The following is a 17,500-nucleotide window of genomic DNA, read 5'->3' on the forward strand; positions in this document are numbered from 1 at the left end:
GAGAAGTCAATTTCGGGAGGAGAGGTGTCGTGATTCTCTTGCCTTGGAGTTTGATCCTGTTACCTTAGAGCTCGATTCCCTTACCTTAAAGTTCAATTGCCTTCATATTTTTCCCTTAGAACTCATTTCCCTTTATTTCCTTACCTTAAAGTTTGATTCCCTTACCTTAGAGCTCGATTCCCTTACCTTAGAGCTCGATTCCCTTACCTTAAAGTTCAATTGCCTTCATATTTTTCCCTTAGATCTCATTTCCCTTCATTTCTTTACCTTAAAGTTTGATTCCCTTACCTTAGAGCTCGATTCCCTTACCTTAAAGTTCAATTGCCTTCATATTTTTCCCTTAGATCTCATTTCCCTTCATTTCCTTACCTTAAAGCTTGATTCCCTTACCTTAGAGCTTGATTCCCTTACCTTAAAGTTCAATTGCCTTCATATTTTTGCCTTAGAACTCATTTCCCTTCATTTCCTTACCTTAAAGCTTGATTCCCTTACCTTAGAGCTTGATTCCCCCACCTTAGAGTTCGATTCCTTTTATTCCTTTACCTTAGAGCTCGGTTCCCTTTCCTTAGAGTTCGATATCCTTCATTCCTTTACCATAGAGCTCGATATCTTTACCTTAGAGCTCCATTGCTTTACCTTAGAGTTCAAGTCCCTTACCTCTTCATTCCTCTAATCCCTTGTCTTCGTGTGATATATGAGTCTATAATTTCATTCCATTACATAAGGAGTTCGATTCCCTTCTCTTATTCCATTTTTATTTCCTTCTTTTTATAATGATTCGTTTGTCTTTAATTCCCTTTCCCGTATAATTCACGACCGATTCGCCTCCTATAGAGTCTAATTCCATTCATCTGTATAGTGGGTAGCTGCATGGGGGCGGCGAGTGAGTGTAGCGACGCGCCCCCGGATGTATGCTCCCCGTTATTTAGTTATAGTGCCATCCTCTTCCCTTTTTTTATTTCATTTTTATTTCCTTCTTTTTATAATGATTCCTTTGTCTTTAATTCCCTTTCCCGTATAATTCACTTTCGATTCCCTTCCTCTGGAGTTTAATTCCGTTCATCTGTAGTGGGTGAGTGTAGCGACGCGCTCCCGGATGTATGCTCCCCGTTAGTTAGTTAAAGTGCCATCCTCTTCCCCGTATCATGTTTTAGAATACCTCATGCAGAAAGCGTTGTCATAAGTTTTGATTCATTCTTCTTACTGTTAAAAAATACATATATAAAAGAACGCATAGATTATTAGTGTAACGGGAAGGAAGATCGCGTCAAGAAAGAGCAGTGAATAAACGAAGGAAGAGAGGTGGAATAACAATGATGATAATGATGATGCCACCTAATACTTATCTGGCTGTCATTCATTAATACGGTGAGCCACAGGTGTGCAAGACTAACGGGCAGGGCTTCACTAACGTGTCTGCTACGTTACACCTCTCCCCCTCCTCCTCCTCCTCCCCCTTCTCCTACTTTAGCAAACGGGAAGTAGTGAGATACTGCTTGCGGGAAGAGGAAGAGGAGGAGGAGGAGGAGGAGGGGCGATATGCTTTTGCGTGAGAAGAGAAGAGAGAACAGGAGGAGAAGGAGAGGGAGAGAAGGAAGGGGAGGAAGGAGGGAAGGGTAGGGGAGGAGGAGGGGGAAGAATGCTTTATGAATGGGAAGAGAGAGATAACAGATGATGAGAGGAGGGAGAAGGAGGAATATGAAAATGGGGTACTATATATCATCGCAGCATCAACACTCTCGCTAATCTCTGTCCCCTTCGTCAGGAGCGAGCTGCAGGACCAGCGGGACGCCCTGCGGCAGACGGACCGCGAGAAGAGTCAGCTCATCGACCAACTCACCGAGCAGAACCAGCGGCTCACCTCGCAGCTCAAGGAGGTGCGTGGGGGGGGGGGTTATACCACGTGGTCAGACCACGGGGAATCACACACACACACACACACACACACACAAGTCATTACCCTTAACTGGTTCGTTTGCTCACAGTCTAATTAGTTTTGCATATGCTAATGAGCTACTTAGACGCAACCTGTCATTACCAAGACATACGCATATACGTAAGTATGTGTACATACATGCATACATACATACAAACATATATACACTTGTACATGTTCAACCTGACGGCTGCAGTCATTGAGCAAACCATTTATTATTAATTATTATTATTAAAACACGCGCTCTGCAACATAAAATAAAAAAGAAAGTATGAGATTCTTTTTCATTCATTCATATGTTGCTTGAAAGAGAGAGAGAGAGAGAGAGAGAGAGAGAGAGAGAGAGAGAGAGAGAGAGAGAGAGAGAGAGAGAGAGAGAGAGAGAGAGAGAGAGAGAGAGAGAGAGAGAGAGAGAGAGAGAGAGAGAGAGAGAGAGAGAGAGAGAGAGAGAGAGAGAGAGAGAGAGAGAGAGAGAGAGAGAGAGAGAGAGAGAGAGAATCTCTGAACCTCTTTGTATCGTCAGCTCGTTTGTAACTTTGACTCTTTGAATCAGCTTCACTCTGTGTGTGTGTGTGTGTGTGTGTGTGTGTGTGTGTGTGTTCTCTCAGTGTTTACGTCCATCTCCAGGTATACACACACGCACACACACACAGCTACCTTGTTTTTTTTTCTTTGTTTTTTGTTCTCTGTACTTCTAACCCTCCTCCTCCTCCTCTTCCTCCTCCTCCTCCTCGACATTGTAGCCCTTTCCCTCTCCTCCACCCTCCTCCTCGCCCTCCTAACCTCGCCCTCCACTTGCAGTCCTCCAAACACGAGCATCAGCTGGAGCAACAACTTCAGATGCTGCGGGACCAGTTCAACCTCAGGAAGTCCAACATGAGCGAGCAAGTGTCCACGCTGGAGGTGCTCAGCGAGGAGGTAACGTGCTGACAGGGAGGAGCTGTTGTGTTGTTAGTTTGGCTCTGTGATGAGGGAGAAATGCTTTGGCTGGTATTACAAGACATTTTCGTTTCCCACATCACATATTTCTAAAGGTCAAAGAGGGGGTCAGTCGGGTTCTAATGAGTGTTTCTTTAGGTTCATGGTACAGAAGAAGGGTTATACTACCACCGGGGTCATAAAACTACTCCTGGAAATGCCCACAACTCCTACGAAAACCTTGTCAAATATGTGTTTCTTCAGGTTCATGGTACAGAGGAAGGGTCAAACTACCACCGGGGTCATAAAACTACTCCTGGAAATGCCCCAAACTCCTACGAAAACCTTGTCAAATAGGTGTTCTTGGGAGATGAAATGTCTTATAATGCGACCCAAATTTTGATGTTTTTGTGTAGTTGACGTATAAAAGAATATAAAAAAATTAATTCCCCTCGCCTCACCCTTCTCAAAATCTCACCCTCTCCACCCTCGCCACTCTACACCCTTACCGTATCTCCCAGCATCAACCTTCTCAAACTCTCACCCTTTCAAAAATCGTACCCTTCCATACCTTCATACTACCTCACCCTTCCAAAATCTCCCTTTCCCAAGTTTCACCCTACCTCAAACCTCTCCGTTCCTAAGCCTCCCCCTTCCTAAACCTCCCTTTCCCCCCTTCCTTCTCCCCAACCTTCCAAACCTCACCCTTCCTCAAACCCTCGACCTCCTCCAATCTCCCTCACCCTAGCATCACCCTACCCATAATCTCCCTCTCCCTATCCGCATACTACCCCCTCCCTTTTCTCTCCCTCTCTCATCTCAGCCTCTTCCTCCTCCCCTTTCCCACAGCCTCCACTCCTCTCCCTCCTCCTCCTCCGACTCCCATCTCATCCCTCACTCACTCCTCAGATCAACCTGCTGACGGAGAAGAAAATGGACCTAGAGCGGCGGATTGACAGTCTGCTGAACGAGCGGGAAGGACTCAGCACCCATCTGGACGAGTCGTCGGACCGGATCATGATGCTGGAGAAGCAGTCGAGAGAGCAGGAGGCCATGGTGGGTGGTAGTAGTAGAAATAGTAGTAGTAGTAGTAGTAGTAGAAGTAGTAATAGTAGTTTGTCTGTGATAGTTAGGCCTCCCCTTATTAAATAGCCTACTCTACGGCTCTCATGGATGTATAAAACCTTTCAAACTATATATATAAGTCGTGGAAGTGACTCAGCAGCGAAACTTTTAGGAATGAAAAGGAGAGAAAAAGTTGTCACGTTCGAGCCGGCGAGTAAGTCAAACGTGGCAGCCCAGGACCGTAGAGTTTGCCGCGTCGCCGTCCTGGACTACGCCGTGCCTATAACTCCATTTTTATGTGTAGTTATTGAAAGTTTGGTGGAAATAAGGCGGAAATCTTGCTTGGAAAAACTCATAATCAGTCTTGTTGGTGTTAAATGTGGCAGGAGATTCACCGAGACTTATATGTTGCTTGGGAAATGAAGAGAACATAGGAACATAAGAACATAGAGAGACTGCAAGAGGCCGAATGGTGGAGAGGGAGAGAAGGAATAGGAGGGAGGGAGGAAAGGGAAAAGGAGGAGGGAAAGTTTGATGGAAATAAGGCAGATATCTCACTAGAAAAATAGTTGGAAATAATAAAATAGTTGGAAATAAGGTGGAAATCTTGCTTGGAAAAACTCATAATTAGTCTTGTTGGTGTTAAATGTGGCAGGAGATTCACTGAGACCTTATATGCTGCTTGGGAAATGAAGAGAGGAGAGGGAGAGAAGGAATGGGAGGGAGGTAGGAAAGGGCAGAGGAGAGGGTGGTATACTTATGTGTGGGAAGTTTGGTGGAAAAAAGGCAGAAATCTCGCTAGAAAAATAGTTAGTCAGTCTGTCGGAGGTTAATGAGAGGGAGAGAAGGAATAGGAGGGAGGTAGGACAGGGCAGAGGAGAGGGTAGTATACTTATGTGTGGGAAGTTTAATGGAAATAAATCAGAAATCTCACTAGAAAAATAGATAGTCAGTCTGTCAGAGGTTAAAATGGCAAGAGATTCACTGAGACTTTATATGCTGCTTGGGAAATGAAGAGAGGAGAGGGAGAGAAGGAATGGGAGGGAGGTAGGAAAGGGCAGAGGAGAGGGAGGTATACTTATGTGTGGGAAGTTTGGTGGAAAAAAGGCAGAAATCTCGCTAGAAAAATAGTTAGTCAGTCTGTCGGAGGTTAATGAGAGGGAGAGAAGGAATAGGAGGGAGGTAGGAAAGGGCAGAGGAGAGGGTGGTATACTTATGTGTGGGAAGTTTGGTGGAAAAAAGGCAGAAATCTCGCTAGAAAAATAGTTAGTCAGTCTGTTAGAGGTTAAAATGGCAAGAGATTCACTGAGACTTTATATGTTGCTTGGGAAATGAAGAGAGGAGAGGGAGAGAAGGAATGGGAGGGAGGTAGGAAAGGGCAGAGGAGAGGGTAGTATACTTATATGTGGGAGGTTTGATGGAAAAAAGGCAGAAATCTCGCTAGAAAAATAGTTAGTCAGTCTGTTGGAGGTTTAATATGGCAGGAGATTCACTGAGACTATATTGGTGAAGGATATGCTAATGTTTTCTATACATAACACGGTGTAAACCTTAACTAGAGAGACATAGGAGAGAAATGAGTGGGAATTGTACTTAGAAGAGTCTTATGTCCCACAGGAGGTTGAAATAGGCTTGTTTAATTATTGTTTTCTTTTTGTGTGCCCTTGAGCTGTCTCCTTTGTTGTAAAAAAAAATTATAATGATGATGATGATAATGATGCTCTAAAGGAAATATTGAAGTCAGAAAGGGCGAGTTTATAGTAAAGGCATCCAAAACTTGAAATCTAGCAAACAAGAAAAATGAGAAGAAATCACCCCTCACACAAACCATTTCATAATATATATCAAAGCATTTGTGATCAGATTATGTATCATCTATTTTGGGGGGGTTATATCATGGCACAAATTTGGCCTGTCGCTGCTACACGGTAAAGCCACAAATTTGGCCTGTCGCTGCTACACGGTAAAGCCACAAATTTGGCTCGTCGCTGCTACACGGTAAAGCCACAAATTTGGCCCGTCGCTGCTACACGGTAAAGCCACAAATTTGGCCCGTCGCTGCTACACGGTAAAGCCACAAATTTGGCCTGTCGCTGCTACACGGTAAAGCCACAAATTTGGCCCGTCGCTGCTACCGGGTAAAACAGAGAAACAAATATTAGACAAATCACTGGGGAATTATAAAAAGCTATACGAGTTAACAAAAGCAATAGCAACATCACCATTTAAGAACTAGCAATAAGAACCAGTAAATACATGACCCCTGACCTTCTCTCTCCCCCAACAGCTGCGTAACAGTCAGCGCGACCTGGACGACCTGCGCCACACCAACCTCTCCCTGACGGACCGCCTGGAGGCCCTCAGTCGGAACTCCTCCTCCCCCTCCATGGGCCACACTTCACTCATGAACGAGATAGACATGAGTGACCACGAAGGTGAGATTTAGAGGAGGTGAGAGGAGGGAGAGAGACAGAGGTGCTAGGTCAGGTTAGGTTAGATTGGAGAGGTTTTAAATAGAGGTGATGGAGACAGAGATTAGGATAGGTTAGGTTAGCTTGTATTAGGAAGAGATGGAGGAGAAATGAATGAGGTTTAGAGAGATGGAAAGAGATTAGGTTAGATTAGGATAGAAAGAAATGAAGAAGAAATGAGGAAGGTGAGCTGAGGGAGAGAGAGAAAAAGAAGTTGGGTTAAGTTAGGTCACGTAAGGAAGAGATGAAGAAAAAATGAAGAAATGGGGTTAGAAAAAGAGACAGAGATGTTAAGTTAGGTTAGGTTAGGAAGAAAGGAAGAAAAAATAAGTGAGTGTGTGTGTGTGTGTGTGTGTGTGTGTATATATATGTACGTGTGTGTCTACGCTATGTGGTGGTGTTTGTATGTAGTGCGTATGTGTGGATGTGGTGGTCATGTTGGTGTTATGTCTAGATCTATGTGGTGATGTATGTGGTGGCCTGTCCATGTAGGTAGTGTTATGTGTGGTGATGTTGTGTTTGCTATATGTGGTGTTGATGTGGAATCTTGTATGTGGTGATGAAGGAAATGGTGTCATGTGTTGTTGTAAGGCAGTAGGGTTGGTAAATTGATGTGATATGATTATTATTATTATTATTATTATTATTATTATTATTATTATTATTATTATTATTATTATTATTATTATCATCATCATCATCATCATGGAGTGTTTGTTGGTGTAGTTTTATTTGTTATTGTTATCTGTAAGTTATTTTCCTCCTCCTCCTCCTTTTCCTCCTCCTCCTCCTCCTCTCTGCCTCACCCCCCCACCCCCCCATTGCAGCCTCCCGCCCCCACTCCCACCCCAGCCTCCCGGAAGACCTCTTGGAACTGGACGAGATTGAGTGTGATGACCCGGTCCTGTACCCGACCTCGGACGCTGAAACTCTCAAAACGGTGAGGCACACACACACACACGTACACACATATAAACGCACACGCTGGCTTACATATACACGCGTACATGGATATACGCTCATACTACACACATACACACACACACACACATGCATGGATTGGTGCACATATATATAGGGAGATAGAAAGATAGATTAAAGTAGACATGAGGTTAGGTAGATAAACACACACACACACACACACACACACACACAAACTGACACAGGGAAAAAAAATATAGAAAAAAAAAATTACAAGCTTAGCATTTTTTATATATATATTTTTTAAGCATGCATGTGTTGTTGTTTGTTTGTGTGTTTGTGTGTTTGCTTGCTTGCTTGTTTTGTATTCACTGGGTTTTTTTTTTGTTATGTTTTAGTCTAGTCTATGTTGCTTTAGTGGTGGCTTTGTGTGTGTGTGTGTGTGTGTGTGTGTGTGTGTGTGTGTGTCTAATTTTTGTCCGTTTTTGTTTCTTCCCTCAAGGGCCGCACCTCAGTAAGTGACCACCACCACCACCACCACCACTGCCAACACCACCACCACCACCACCACCAGCTGTAGTAGTGGTGGCTGTAGTAGTAGATGCACACACTAGCACTCCATAGACTTTACTAGTTGCTATAGTGCTTATTAGAGAGCTTATTATATGTATCCAGCACTTCATGAGATTATGGTTGGTATTGTCAGATGCTTGGGCGCAGAAATGTTTAAAAATATGGGAAAAAAGGAGGTTCATCGAGTTCTAATGAGTGTTCCTTTAGGTTCACGGTACAGAACCCTTGGAAATGCCCTAAACTCCCACAAAAGACTAGTAAATTACGTGTTCTTGGGCGCAGAAATGTTTGGAAATATGGGAAAAAAGGAGGTTCATCGAGTTCTAATGAGCGTTCTTTTAGGTTCACGGTACAGAAGAAGGCTCAGACTACCACCAGGGTCATAAAAGTACCCTTGGAAATGCCCTAAACTCCCACAAAAGACCAGTAAATTACGTGTTCTTGTGCGCAGAAATGTTTAAAAATATGGCCCTGTAATTACCTTGTTGTATATTTTGACAGGGTAAAGAAGTATAGAAAAAATATTTGCAGTACTTGTTGTTGATAGTTTGATGTAATTGTAGTGCAGCGACTATGCCTGATGAACGAGCCTCCAATAACCCACTTAGCCAGGGGGTCACCTCTTTGGGCGGCTCGGTAAGGAGTGGCTCTCCCGTCACGCTGGTCACGGGTTCAATCCCAGCCCAGACAGCCGGCGAACACCCTTTTCTGGTCTTGATTAATTTCTCGTGTGTTGTTTCGATACACGCAGAGGTCATGTTGGGAAATGAAAAAGGAAAATAAGGTCACGGGGCTTTTTATTTTTATTTTTTACAGCAAAGGAGACAGTTCAAAGGCGTAAAGAAAAGTATAAAAAAAAAGCCCGCTACTTACTGCTCCTGAATAGAGGTCAAAGGAGTGGCCAAACAGAGAGGTCAATTTCAGGAGGGGATTAGTGATGCTTTGAAACTGATATGCCACTAACTTCACTGCCACAGAGTTACAATGAAAATTTTACACAGTAGATTACAAAACAAAGGAAGTCACTGTTGCTGGTAGATGAGTGAAATGAAAGGTCCTAGTTTTTTGTTTTGACAGCAGGACCATACCCTCATACCCTATACCACCCCCTAACCCCCTCCATCACCCCCACAGCTGCGTCAGGAGGTGGTGGACGCGGTGGGCCAGCTGAGGGTCTTGACGGAGCAGCTGAGGCACCGCAGACGCAACTCACTCACGTCGCTGTCCACAAACTCCTCCGACGAGCTCACCCCCGACAAGATCAAGGTAAGGAGAGGGAGGGAGCGTTAGGTTAGGTTAGACCCAGTAGCTGCAGGGATCATGATTCTTAATGGTCCCTCTAAGCGAGAAAAATGAGAAAAAATCATCACTCATACAAACCATTTCATAATATATATCAAAGCATTTGTGATCAGATTATGTATCATCTATTTTGGGGGGTTTATATCATATGGCACAAATTTGGCCCGTTGCTGCTACCGGGTTAAGGGAGGAAGAAAGGCTGGGTAAGGGATAGCTGTACCTTTTTATATCTTTCAAATTAGTCCCCTTCATCAGTTTCTTGCTGTCTCCTCTTAGTCTGTTCAGCACATCCATTCCACTTGCTTTCCTGTACAATGCTATCAGGTCTCCTCTTTCTCTTCTTTCTTCCAGTTTTGGTAAGCCCAGTTCCTCTAATCTAGTCTCATATGGCAGGCTTGGTAGTTCTGGCACCATCTTAGTCGCAATCCTTTGAATAAATGTTGTCAAGTTTCCTTATGTCCTTTTTTTGTGAGGAGACCAGACAGCCGCTGCATACTCTATCCTTGGTCTACTCAGTGTTGCTATTATTTTCCTCATTGTGTTCCCATCCCATGAAATCGTGAAATGTGTGTGTGTGTGTGTGTGTGTGTGTGTGTGTGTGTGTTTACCTAGTTGTATTTACCTAGTTGTGATATACAGGAAAAGAGCTGTACTAGGCTCGTGCTGTCCTGTCTCCATAACGCTTATTATCCAGTTTGGCTTTAAATTCATGAACCGTTTTTGCACACACAGTCTCCTCGTCAAGTCCATTCCATGTTGTTATGCTTCTGTGTATGTGTGCGTGTGTGTGTGTGTGTGTGTTTTGCTTCTGTAACACCCTAATCACTCTTATTCCTCATCAGGGTGGTGTGCTGTTGGCTTCAGTGAGGGAGGTTCATGGGTTAGTCCGGGACCTGCTGCGGCGTGAGGCCCAGGGTCAGTGCAGCTCATGTGGCCGCGGCGAGGACAGGGTCACACTGGAGCAGGAGGTTCACCGCGCTCTGGAGGCCGTGGACAAGCTGAACATTGAGCTGAGCGACGTCAAGGACAAACTCAAGGCCAAGGTGGGTTGAGGGGGACCTTGTTTATAGATGAAGTTGATGTGAGAGGCAGAAGCATGTCGGATTACTGACCATAAGCATAAAAGCGCTTCCTCTCTCATACTTGGCCCCTTTCCGTAGACTGATGAGGCCGCCGAGCTTGGCCATCAGGTGACGCTGGGTGAGGCACAGCTGAAGGCCGTCGAGGAGCACCGTGACACCCTCAAGCATGACCTAGACAACACACACCTGGCCAAGGACGAGCTCATCAAGAAGGTATGAGGCTTGAGGAGGAGGAGGAGGAGGAGGAGAATGTGTGTGGGAGATGAGAATGAGAGGAGGGTAGAGAAATAGTTGTTAGCAGAAGAAAAACAGAAAGAAAAGTAAGGAAAGGAAAAGTGTGCATGAAGTGACTGAGCTGCCTGACGCTGAAAAATGGAGGTATGGGCAAGTGGAATCCAAGTGTCGCTACTTATAGGCAAAATAAAGAAAACAGAGGTACTACTTCAAGACTACAAATAGATGTTGTTCCGTGACTTACAATGGACAAGAATGACAAACAATAACCACCATCATTTCCTCCCCCTCCGCCAGGCCTGGGACATGAGGGACAACGCCGTGGCCCGCAAGAATGCCTGTGAGATCGAGTTGGCAAGGACGAGGATTGACGTCATGCAGGTCAACTCGCAGCTCATGGAGGCAATACAACAGAAGGTGGAACTCTCGCAGCAGCTGGAGCAGTGGCAGGTGAGGAAGGGAGAGATGGAGGAAAGGAGGGAAGGAAGGGAGGGAAGATATGGGTGTGAATGAGAGAGAGGGAAGGAAGGAGAGAGAGAGAGGGAGAGACAGTTTAACAAGGCTTTCATAGATGAGGTCGTTGTGTTAGTATTTCCAAGGGTAGTTTCATGACCCTAGTGATAGAAATTGATGGGTGTGAATTATAAAGAAAGGAAGGAAGAGAAGGAAGGAGAGAGAGACAGAGGAAGGGAGAGAGATAGAGAAAGTTTAACAAGGCTTTCATAGATGAGGTCATTGTGTTAGTATTTCCAAGGGTAGTTTCATGACCATAGTGATAGTTAAAGCTGACCTCTGACCCAATCTTTACCCCTCCCATCTCAGAAACTGACCCCCTTACCCCTACAAACCCCCATTTAAAAACCCCATTTCCCACCCTAGCCCCGATTTAAAAACCCCATTTCCCACCCACACCCCCATTTAAAAACCCCATTTCCCACCCAAACCCCCATTTAAAACCCCCATTTCCCACCCTAGCCCCCATTTAAAACCCCCATTTCCCACCCTAGCCCCCATTTAAAAACCCCATTTAAAAACCCAATTTCCCACCCAAGCCCCCAATTAAAACCCCCCATCTCCCACCCCATACCAGGTTGACATGCAGCAGCTTCTGGATGAACAAATGCGGCGGAAATTGAGCAAGCTTGAAATGGGTAGTGGGTCACGATCTGCCCACCACCACCAACACAACCAAAGCGATTCCGACTCCTCCTCCAGCGGAAAGGCGTCACCCAGGAAGAATTCTCGGCTGTTCTCCATCCTCACGACCCTCAAGAGGTAACCCGCCGCTGCCTCGATCATCGTCCTGTGGGGGGAGTGGAGGAGAACGTGGGTGTTATTGTAGAGTTTTGGGGTATGGTGGTGACGGAGGTGGATCGAGTGTGTGGTTGCGAGGCGATGGATTTTTTGGTTGGTGAGGTTGTTTTGTAATGTGTGTGTGTGTGTGTGTGTGTGTGTGTTCGATCTTGATTTCTTTCTTTCTTTCTTTCTTTTTTCCTCTCTTTCTTTTTTCCTTCTTACTTCTTCTCTTTTATTCTTTCTTCCTTCCTTCTCTTTCTTTAATATATATTTCTCTCTCTCTCTCTCTCTCTCTCTCTCTCTCTCTCTCTCTCTCTCTCTCTCTCTCTCTCTCTCTCTCTCTCTCTCTCTCTCTCTCTCTCTCTCCTTTGTTTTCTCTCTCTTTCTCCTCTTCTTTATCTTCTCTCTCTTTCTCTCTTCCTCCTCTTCTTCATTTTCTCTCTCTCTCTCTCTCTTCCTCCTCCTCCTTATCTTCTCTCTCTCTCTCTCCTCTTCCTCCTCCTCTTCCTCCCCAGCGTGAATCTCTACAACATGGCTTTAGCAGAATTAGATATATATATTATTATCATTATTATTATTATTATTTACTACGATATAATTAACTAAGATATATGACTGTGTCCGAGAGGAAGCCCTACTGAGTCTCCATATCTATTATTATGATCATTATATTTATTTTTATTATCATCATTACTTATATATACTTATACTTAACACTACCGTCCTCAGAACCCAAAGCCTTAAACTTTACGGTACTTATTAGACTTAAGGGAAGAACGACTTAAAGAACGAACAATTTTTTTATTTTTTTTATTTGTGTACGTTGCAATGTTTTTTTTTTCCTTCCTTTCCTTTTTGCCGAGCGGCCGAAGGAAGGGAAGGAAAAACATGCCATTCCAAGCACCATTCATTGCCTTATACGAGAGATACTTATTGTTTTTAAGAGTCGTATAGATCTGTTATAAGTAGTAGTAGTAGTTGTAGTAGTAGTAGTAGTAGTAGTAGTAGTAGTAGTAGTGGTGGTAGTGGTTAGGTCTGTATGTATGTGTATGATACTATGATTTACTATTTAGCTGTGATATACTACCATCTTGTCTGTCTGTCTGTCTGTCTGTCCATCTGTCTGGCTGTCTGGCTGTGTGACTCTAGTACTGATAACCTTAACCCAGTAGCAGCGGGGATCATGTTTCTTAATGGTCCGTCTAAGCGAGAAAATGAGAAAAAAATCATCACTCTCACAAACCATTTCATAATATATTTCAAAGTATTTGTGATCAGATTATGTAGCATCTTTTTTGGGGGGTTTATATCATGGCATAAATTTGGCCCGTCGCTGCTACACGGTAAAGCCACAAATTTGGCCCATCGCTGCTACACAGTAAAGCCACAAATTTGGCCCATCGCTGCTACACGGTAAAGCCACAAATTTGGCCCATCGCTGCTACACGGTAAAGCCACAAATTTGGCCCATTGCTGCTACACGGTAAAGCCACAAATTTGGCCCATCGCTGCTACACGGTAAAGCCACAAATTTGGCCCATCGCTGCTACACGGTAAAGCCACAAATTTGGCCCGTCGCTGCTACACGGTAAAGCCACAAATTTGGCCCGTCGCTGCTACACGGTAAAGCCACAAATTTGGCCCGTCGCTGCTACACGGTAAAGCCACAAATTTGGCCCGTCGCTGCTACCGGGTTAAGAGGGCATCTTCGTAAACGTAAAAATAAACTAGAAATACATATGAATTGCTGAATGTTTGTATGTCCATTAACTCTCACGACATTTATATAAAAAAAACATGAAAAAAAACACCATCACTCTCACAAAAGAAGGAATGAAACACCAAACGGAATTATTTACGTAGACGAAATTATTTAAAATCCACAATCTGCCCCTGTGTGTGCGTGTGTGTGTGTGTGTGTGTGTGTGTGTGTGTGTGCCAGCCAGCCAGACAGCCACGCGGGATGACAACTTACGAATGTCTATGTTATATTCGATGGTTTAGAAAAAAATAAATAAAGAATGTTCACCAAGCAATTGTACGAGGTCATCTTAGTGGTCCTAGTCTCCCTCACATGCAAAGGAAGAAAGCAAGAGAGAGAGAGAGAGAGAGAGAGAGAGGAATAAGTCTGTTTTGAACCTAAAGGAAGAATATATGGAATAGAAAAGGAGAGTGTTCCTTTATCCTACACAAACAAAGGAAGGGAAGGAAAGGAAGGAGAGGGACATGTGAAGGATTAGGAAGGGGGAGTGTTCCTTAAGTCCTACACAAGCAAAGGAAGGGAAGGAAAGGAAGGAGAGGGACATGTGAAGGATTAGGAAGGGGGAGTGTTCCTTAAGTCCTACACAAGCAAAGGAAGGGAAGGAAAGGAAGGAGAAGGACATGTGAAGGATTAGGAAGGGGGAGTGTTCCTTAAGTCCTACACAAGCAAAGGAAAGGAAGGAGAGGGACATGTGAAGGATTAGGAAGGGGGAGTGTTCCTTAAGTCCTACACAAGCAAAGGAAGGGAAGGAAAGGAAGAAGAGAGACAGATGTGAAGGATTAGGAAGGGGGAGTGTTCCTTAGGTCCTATACAAGCAAAGGAAGGGAAGGAAAGGAAGAAGAGAGACAGATGTGAAGGATTGGGAAGGAATAGGAAGGATTTCATTGTGTTCTGAACCTATAGATGAATAATATGGAATAAGAATATGATAAATGAGTGTGTTCCTTTACTCTGATCCCTTACGCCTTATACTAGAAAATTAATGAAGGAAAGATAGAGAAGAAGAAATTAGAATACGAGAGAGAGAGAGAGAGAGAGAGAGAGAGAGAGAGAGAGAGAGAGGTGGAGGAAAAAATACCTTCTACTCCTCCTCCGCCTCCTCCTCCTCCTCCTCTTCCTCTGTTGTGAGTTACGTAGATGGAAAGAAAAAAAATAAGTGAGAAATGGAAGGAGGAAAAAATCAACTCCTCCTCCTTCTCCTCCTCCTCCTCCTTCTTCTTCCTCCTCCTCCTCCTCCGCCTCCTCTATTGTGACATATCTAGGTGAGCTTATGACGCAGGAAGGAGAAGAAGAGGAGGGAAGAAGAATTATGACAGGAGGAGGAGGAGGAGGAGGAAAGTTGGAAAGTTTTGTTTAGTCGGCGCAACATCTGTGGTCATATGCCGGAGAAGGAGGAGGTGGAGGAGGAGGTGAGATTGTGGTGTTGTGAAGATGGTGATGATTTGGAGGTGATGTGTGTGTATTGTGTTGTCATCACCACACAATGCCTCCTCCTCCTCCTCCTCCTCCTCCTCTTGTCTGTTGTAAGGAGGAGGTGGAGGTGGTGGTGAGTTAGACAATGAGAATTAGATTGTGTGGGTGTGTTTGGTTCTCTCTCTCTCTCTCTCTCTCTCTCTCTCTCTCTCTCTCTCTCTCATTTATCTATTATCACTTATTTATCTATTCTAAAGGTAGGCTACTTATTATTTATGTTCTATGTAGTTATTCTTTCTACTAATTCATCTATCTATCTATCTATCTATCCATATTCTTGTTATTCAGAGTATCAGTAGGAAATAGCAACGCGCCTTTAATTAACAGACACAAGACATCTATCTATCTATCTATCTATCCATATTCTTTTTATTCTTCTTATATTCTGTAGTTATAGCATCAGAGTACCAATAGGAAATAGCAACGCGCCTTTAGTTAACAGACACAAGACACGTAGTTAACAAGTTCCAAAGAGCAGTCGGCAGGAGAGTGGCCACAAGAGACAGCCGGGAAAGGGCCTGTCCGGGATCGATCGGGGTGCAGATCACAGGTGTAGTGCTTGACCCGCCCGAGGGAACTCCAAACTGGGGCACCTCTTTGGCCGACTGGTTAGGGAGTCTAGTTTTCCCATCTCGCCGGTCGTGAGTTCGATCCCCGGCGTCGGTAAAACACTTCCCGCGAGTCTGGATTGATTTCTCGTGTGGAGGCATTGTGAAGAGAAACTCGGGGCAACCACAAGACGGAAAGTAAGTTGAGGGAAGTTGTTCGTCATCCCTGTAGCTGATCAAGGGCCCAGGTATGCCCCGTCACACCTGGCTCACCTGTGTCCGCCACCCAGCATCCACGGCGCCAGGTATAGCGATGCTGACTCACACCTGACTATGATATGAACCTACCTGACCAACAACAACAACAGCAAAAGGTAAAGGGATATGAGAGAGAGAGAGAGAGAGAGAGAGAGAGAGAGAGACGGGGGGCGGGGGGTACCTGTGTGTGTGTGTGTGTGTGCGTAGAAAGTGATTCGCCTTGACCTCTTCCCGTGAGTGTGTTCGTATGTCTGTTCTTATCCTTGTGTTGCACTCCTCCTCCTCCTCCTCCTCCTCCGCCTCCGCCTTCTCCTGCTTTACATAAACATATCTGGATGCTGAGAGAGAGAGAGAGAGAGAGAGAGAGAGAGGGGCAATGATGATGCTAATAATAATAATAATAACCTCAAACAACACCTAAATTATGACTTTTGACCTTTGACCTCGCTAAGATACGGGTCGGGTCAGGTCAAGGTCATGTGTGTATGTGCAGCAAACCACTGACTAATAAACATACATGGCGTGTGTGTGTACGTTGGAAATTATGTGTGCGTAAGGAACTGTGTGTGTGTGTGTGTGTGTGTGTGTGTGTGTGTGTGTCTAGCGAACTGGTAACTCTGCCTTCGTATAAGATGAATAATATTTGACCTGCAGTTTTAGGCCTATTGACGCCATTTTAGGCCGTTTCTAGGGTGTTTATATAATGGATATTGTAGTTTAATTCTTTATCAATGTCTTGGAAGCTCAAAGATGGTCGGAAACAGCGTGAAAAAGGGTAAAAAATGAAATATCTGAGAGGGTATGGGTAGGAATGATGACGTCGGAACTTGGAAATTAGAAAATGAAGACCTGTTTATCTAAGTCTATATAAGCGATTCTAGACCCTTTCCAGGTGACAAAGAGGGTTCAATACGTTCTTTAATCCTTCATCTATGTTCTGAGTGGGTGTAGAAGGCCGGGCAAGGCGGAAAAGAGGGTGAAAATAGTAAAAATAGAGGAGGATGTAGATGGAAGATGGCGCGCGGGAGATGAAACTATGAAGTACCAAGTGTTTATTTAGGCATATATAAGCTATTTTAGACCCTTTCCAGATGATATAGAGGGTTCAATATGTTCTTTAATCCTTCATCTATGTCCTGGGTGGGTGTAGAATGCTGGGGAAGGAGGGAAAGAAGGTCAAAACAGGAGAAATATGAGAGGATGTCAGTGGAAGATGGCGCGGGGGAGATGATATTATGAACTACCAAGTGATTATTTAGGCATATATAAGCTATTTTAGACCCTTTCCAAATGACATAGAGGGTTCAATATGTTCTTTAATCCCTTATCTATGTCCTGGGTGGGTGTAGAATGCTGGGCAAGGAGTTAAAGAAGGTCAAAACAGGAGAAATATGAGAGGATGTCGGTGGAAGATGGCGCGGAGGAGATGAAACTATGAAGTACCAAGTGTTTATTTAGGCATATATAAGCTATTTTAGACCCTTTCCAAATGACATAGAGGGTTCAATATGTTCTTTAATCCTTTATCTATGTCCTGGGAGGGTGTAGAATGCTGGGCAAGGAGTTAAAGAAGGTCAAAACAGAAGAAATAGGAGAGGATGTCGGTGGAAGATGGAGCGCGGGAGATGAAAAATATGAAGTACAAGCTGTTTATTTAGCCA

At 44.3% G+C, this 17,500-nt stretch overlaps 3 protein-coding genes and 1 long non-coding RNA gene across 10 annotated transcripts in view; 3 read left to right on the plus strand and 1 right to left on the minus strand.

Annotated features, from left to right (window-relative positions):
- The window catches only part of LOC127004847 (bicaudal D-related protein homolog), a gene marked incomplete at its 5' end in the record, with an annotated part of 13,735 nt that extends 239 nt beyond the window's left edge, over positions 1–13,496 (plus strand). The window contains 11 exon segments of one of the 2 annotated variants that reach the window (XM_050873025.1): positions 1,766–1,877; positions 2,738–2,854; positions 3,764–3,910; positions 6,207–6,354; positions 7,218–7,330; positions 7,814–7,825; positions 9,019–9,150; positions 10,029–10,229; positions 10,347–10,481; positions 10,800–10,952; positions 11,593–13,496. In XM_050873025.1, the coding sequence (XP_050728982.1) occupies positions 1,766–1,877; positions 2,738–2,854; positions 3,764–3,910; positions 6,207–6,354; positions 7,218–7,330; positions 7,814–7,825; positions 9,019–9,150; positions 10,029–10,229; positions 10,347–10,481; positions 10,800–10,952; positions 11,593–11,781 (1,459 nt within the window). 2 annotated transcript variants of the gene reach the window in all.
- The window catches only part of LOC127004846 (bicaudal D-related protein homolog), a 140,630-nt gene extending 126,791 nt beyond the window's left edge, over positions 1–13,839 (plus strand). For both annotated transcript variants that reach the window (XM_050873023.1, XM_050873024.1), the window contains one exon: positions 11,818–13,839. The gene's annotated coding sequence lies outside the window, so the exon portion shown is untranslated. The remainder of the gene's footprint in view (positions 1–11,817) is intronic.
- The window catches only part of LOC127004845 (uncharacterized), a 112,969-nt gene that overhangs the window by 72,435 nt on the left and 23,034 nt on the right, over positions 1–17,500 (plus strand). The window lies entirely within an intron of this gene.
- LOC127004850 (uncharacterized) overlaps positions 1–17,500 on the minus strand; it is an 89,882-nt gene that overhangs the window by 40,501 nt on the left and 31,881 nt on the right. The gene's annotated exons all lie outside the window — the stretch shown is intronic.

Source organism: Eriocheir sinensis, chromosome 29, assembly GCF_024679095.1.
Source record: "Eriocheir sinensis breed Jianghai 21 chromosome 29, ASM2467909v1, whole genome shotgun sequence".
NCBI classification, from domain to species: Eukaryota; Metazoa; Arthropoda; class Malacostraca; order Decapoda; family Varunidae; genus Eriocheir; species Eriocheir sinensis.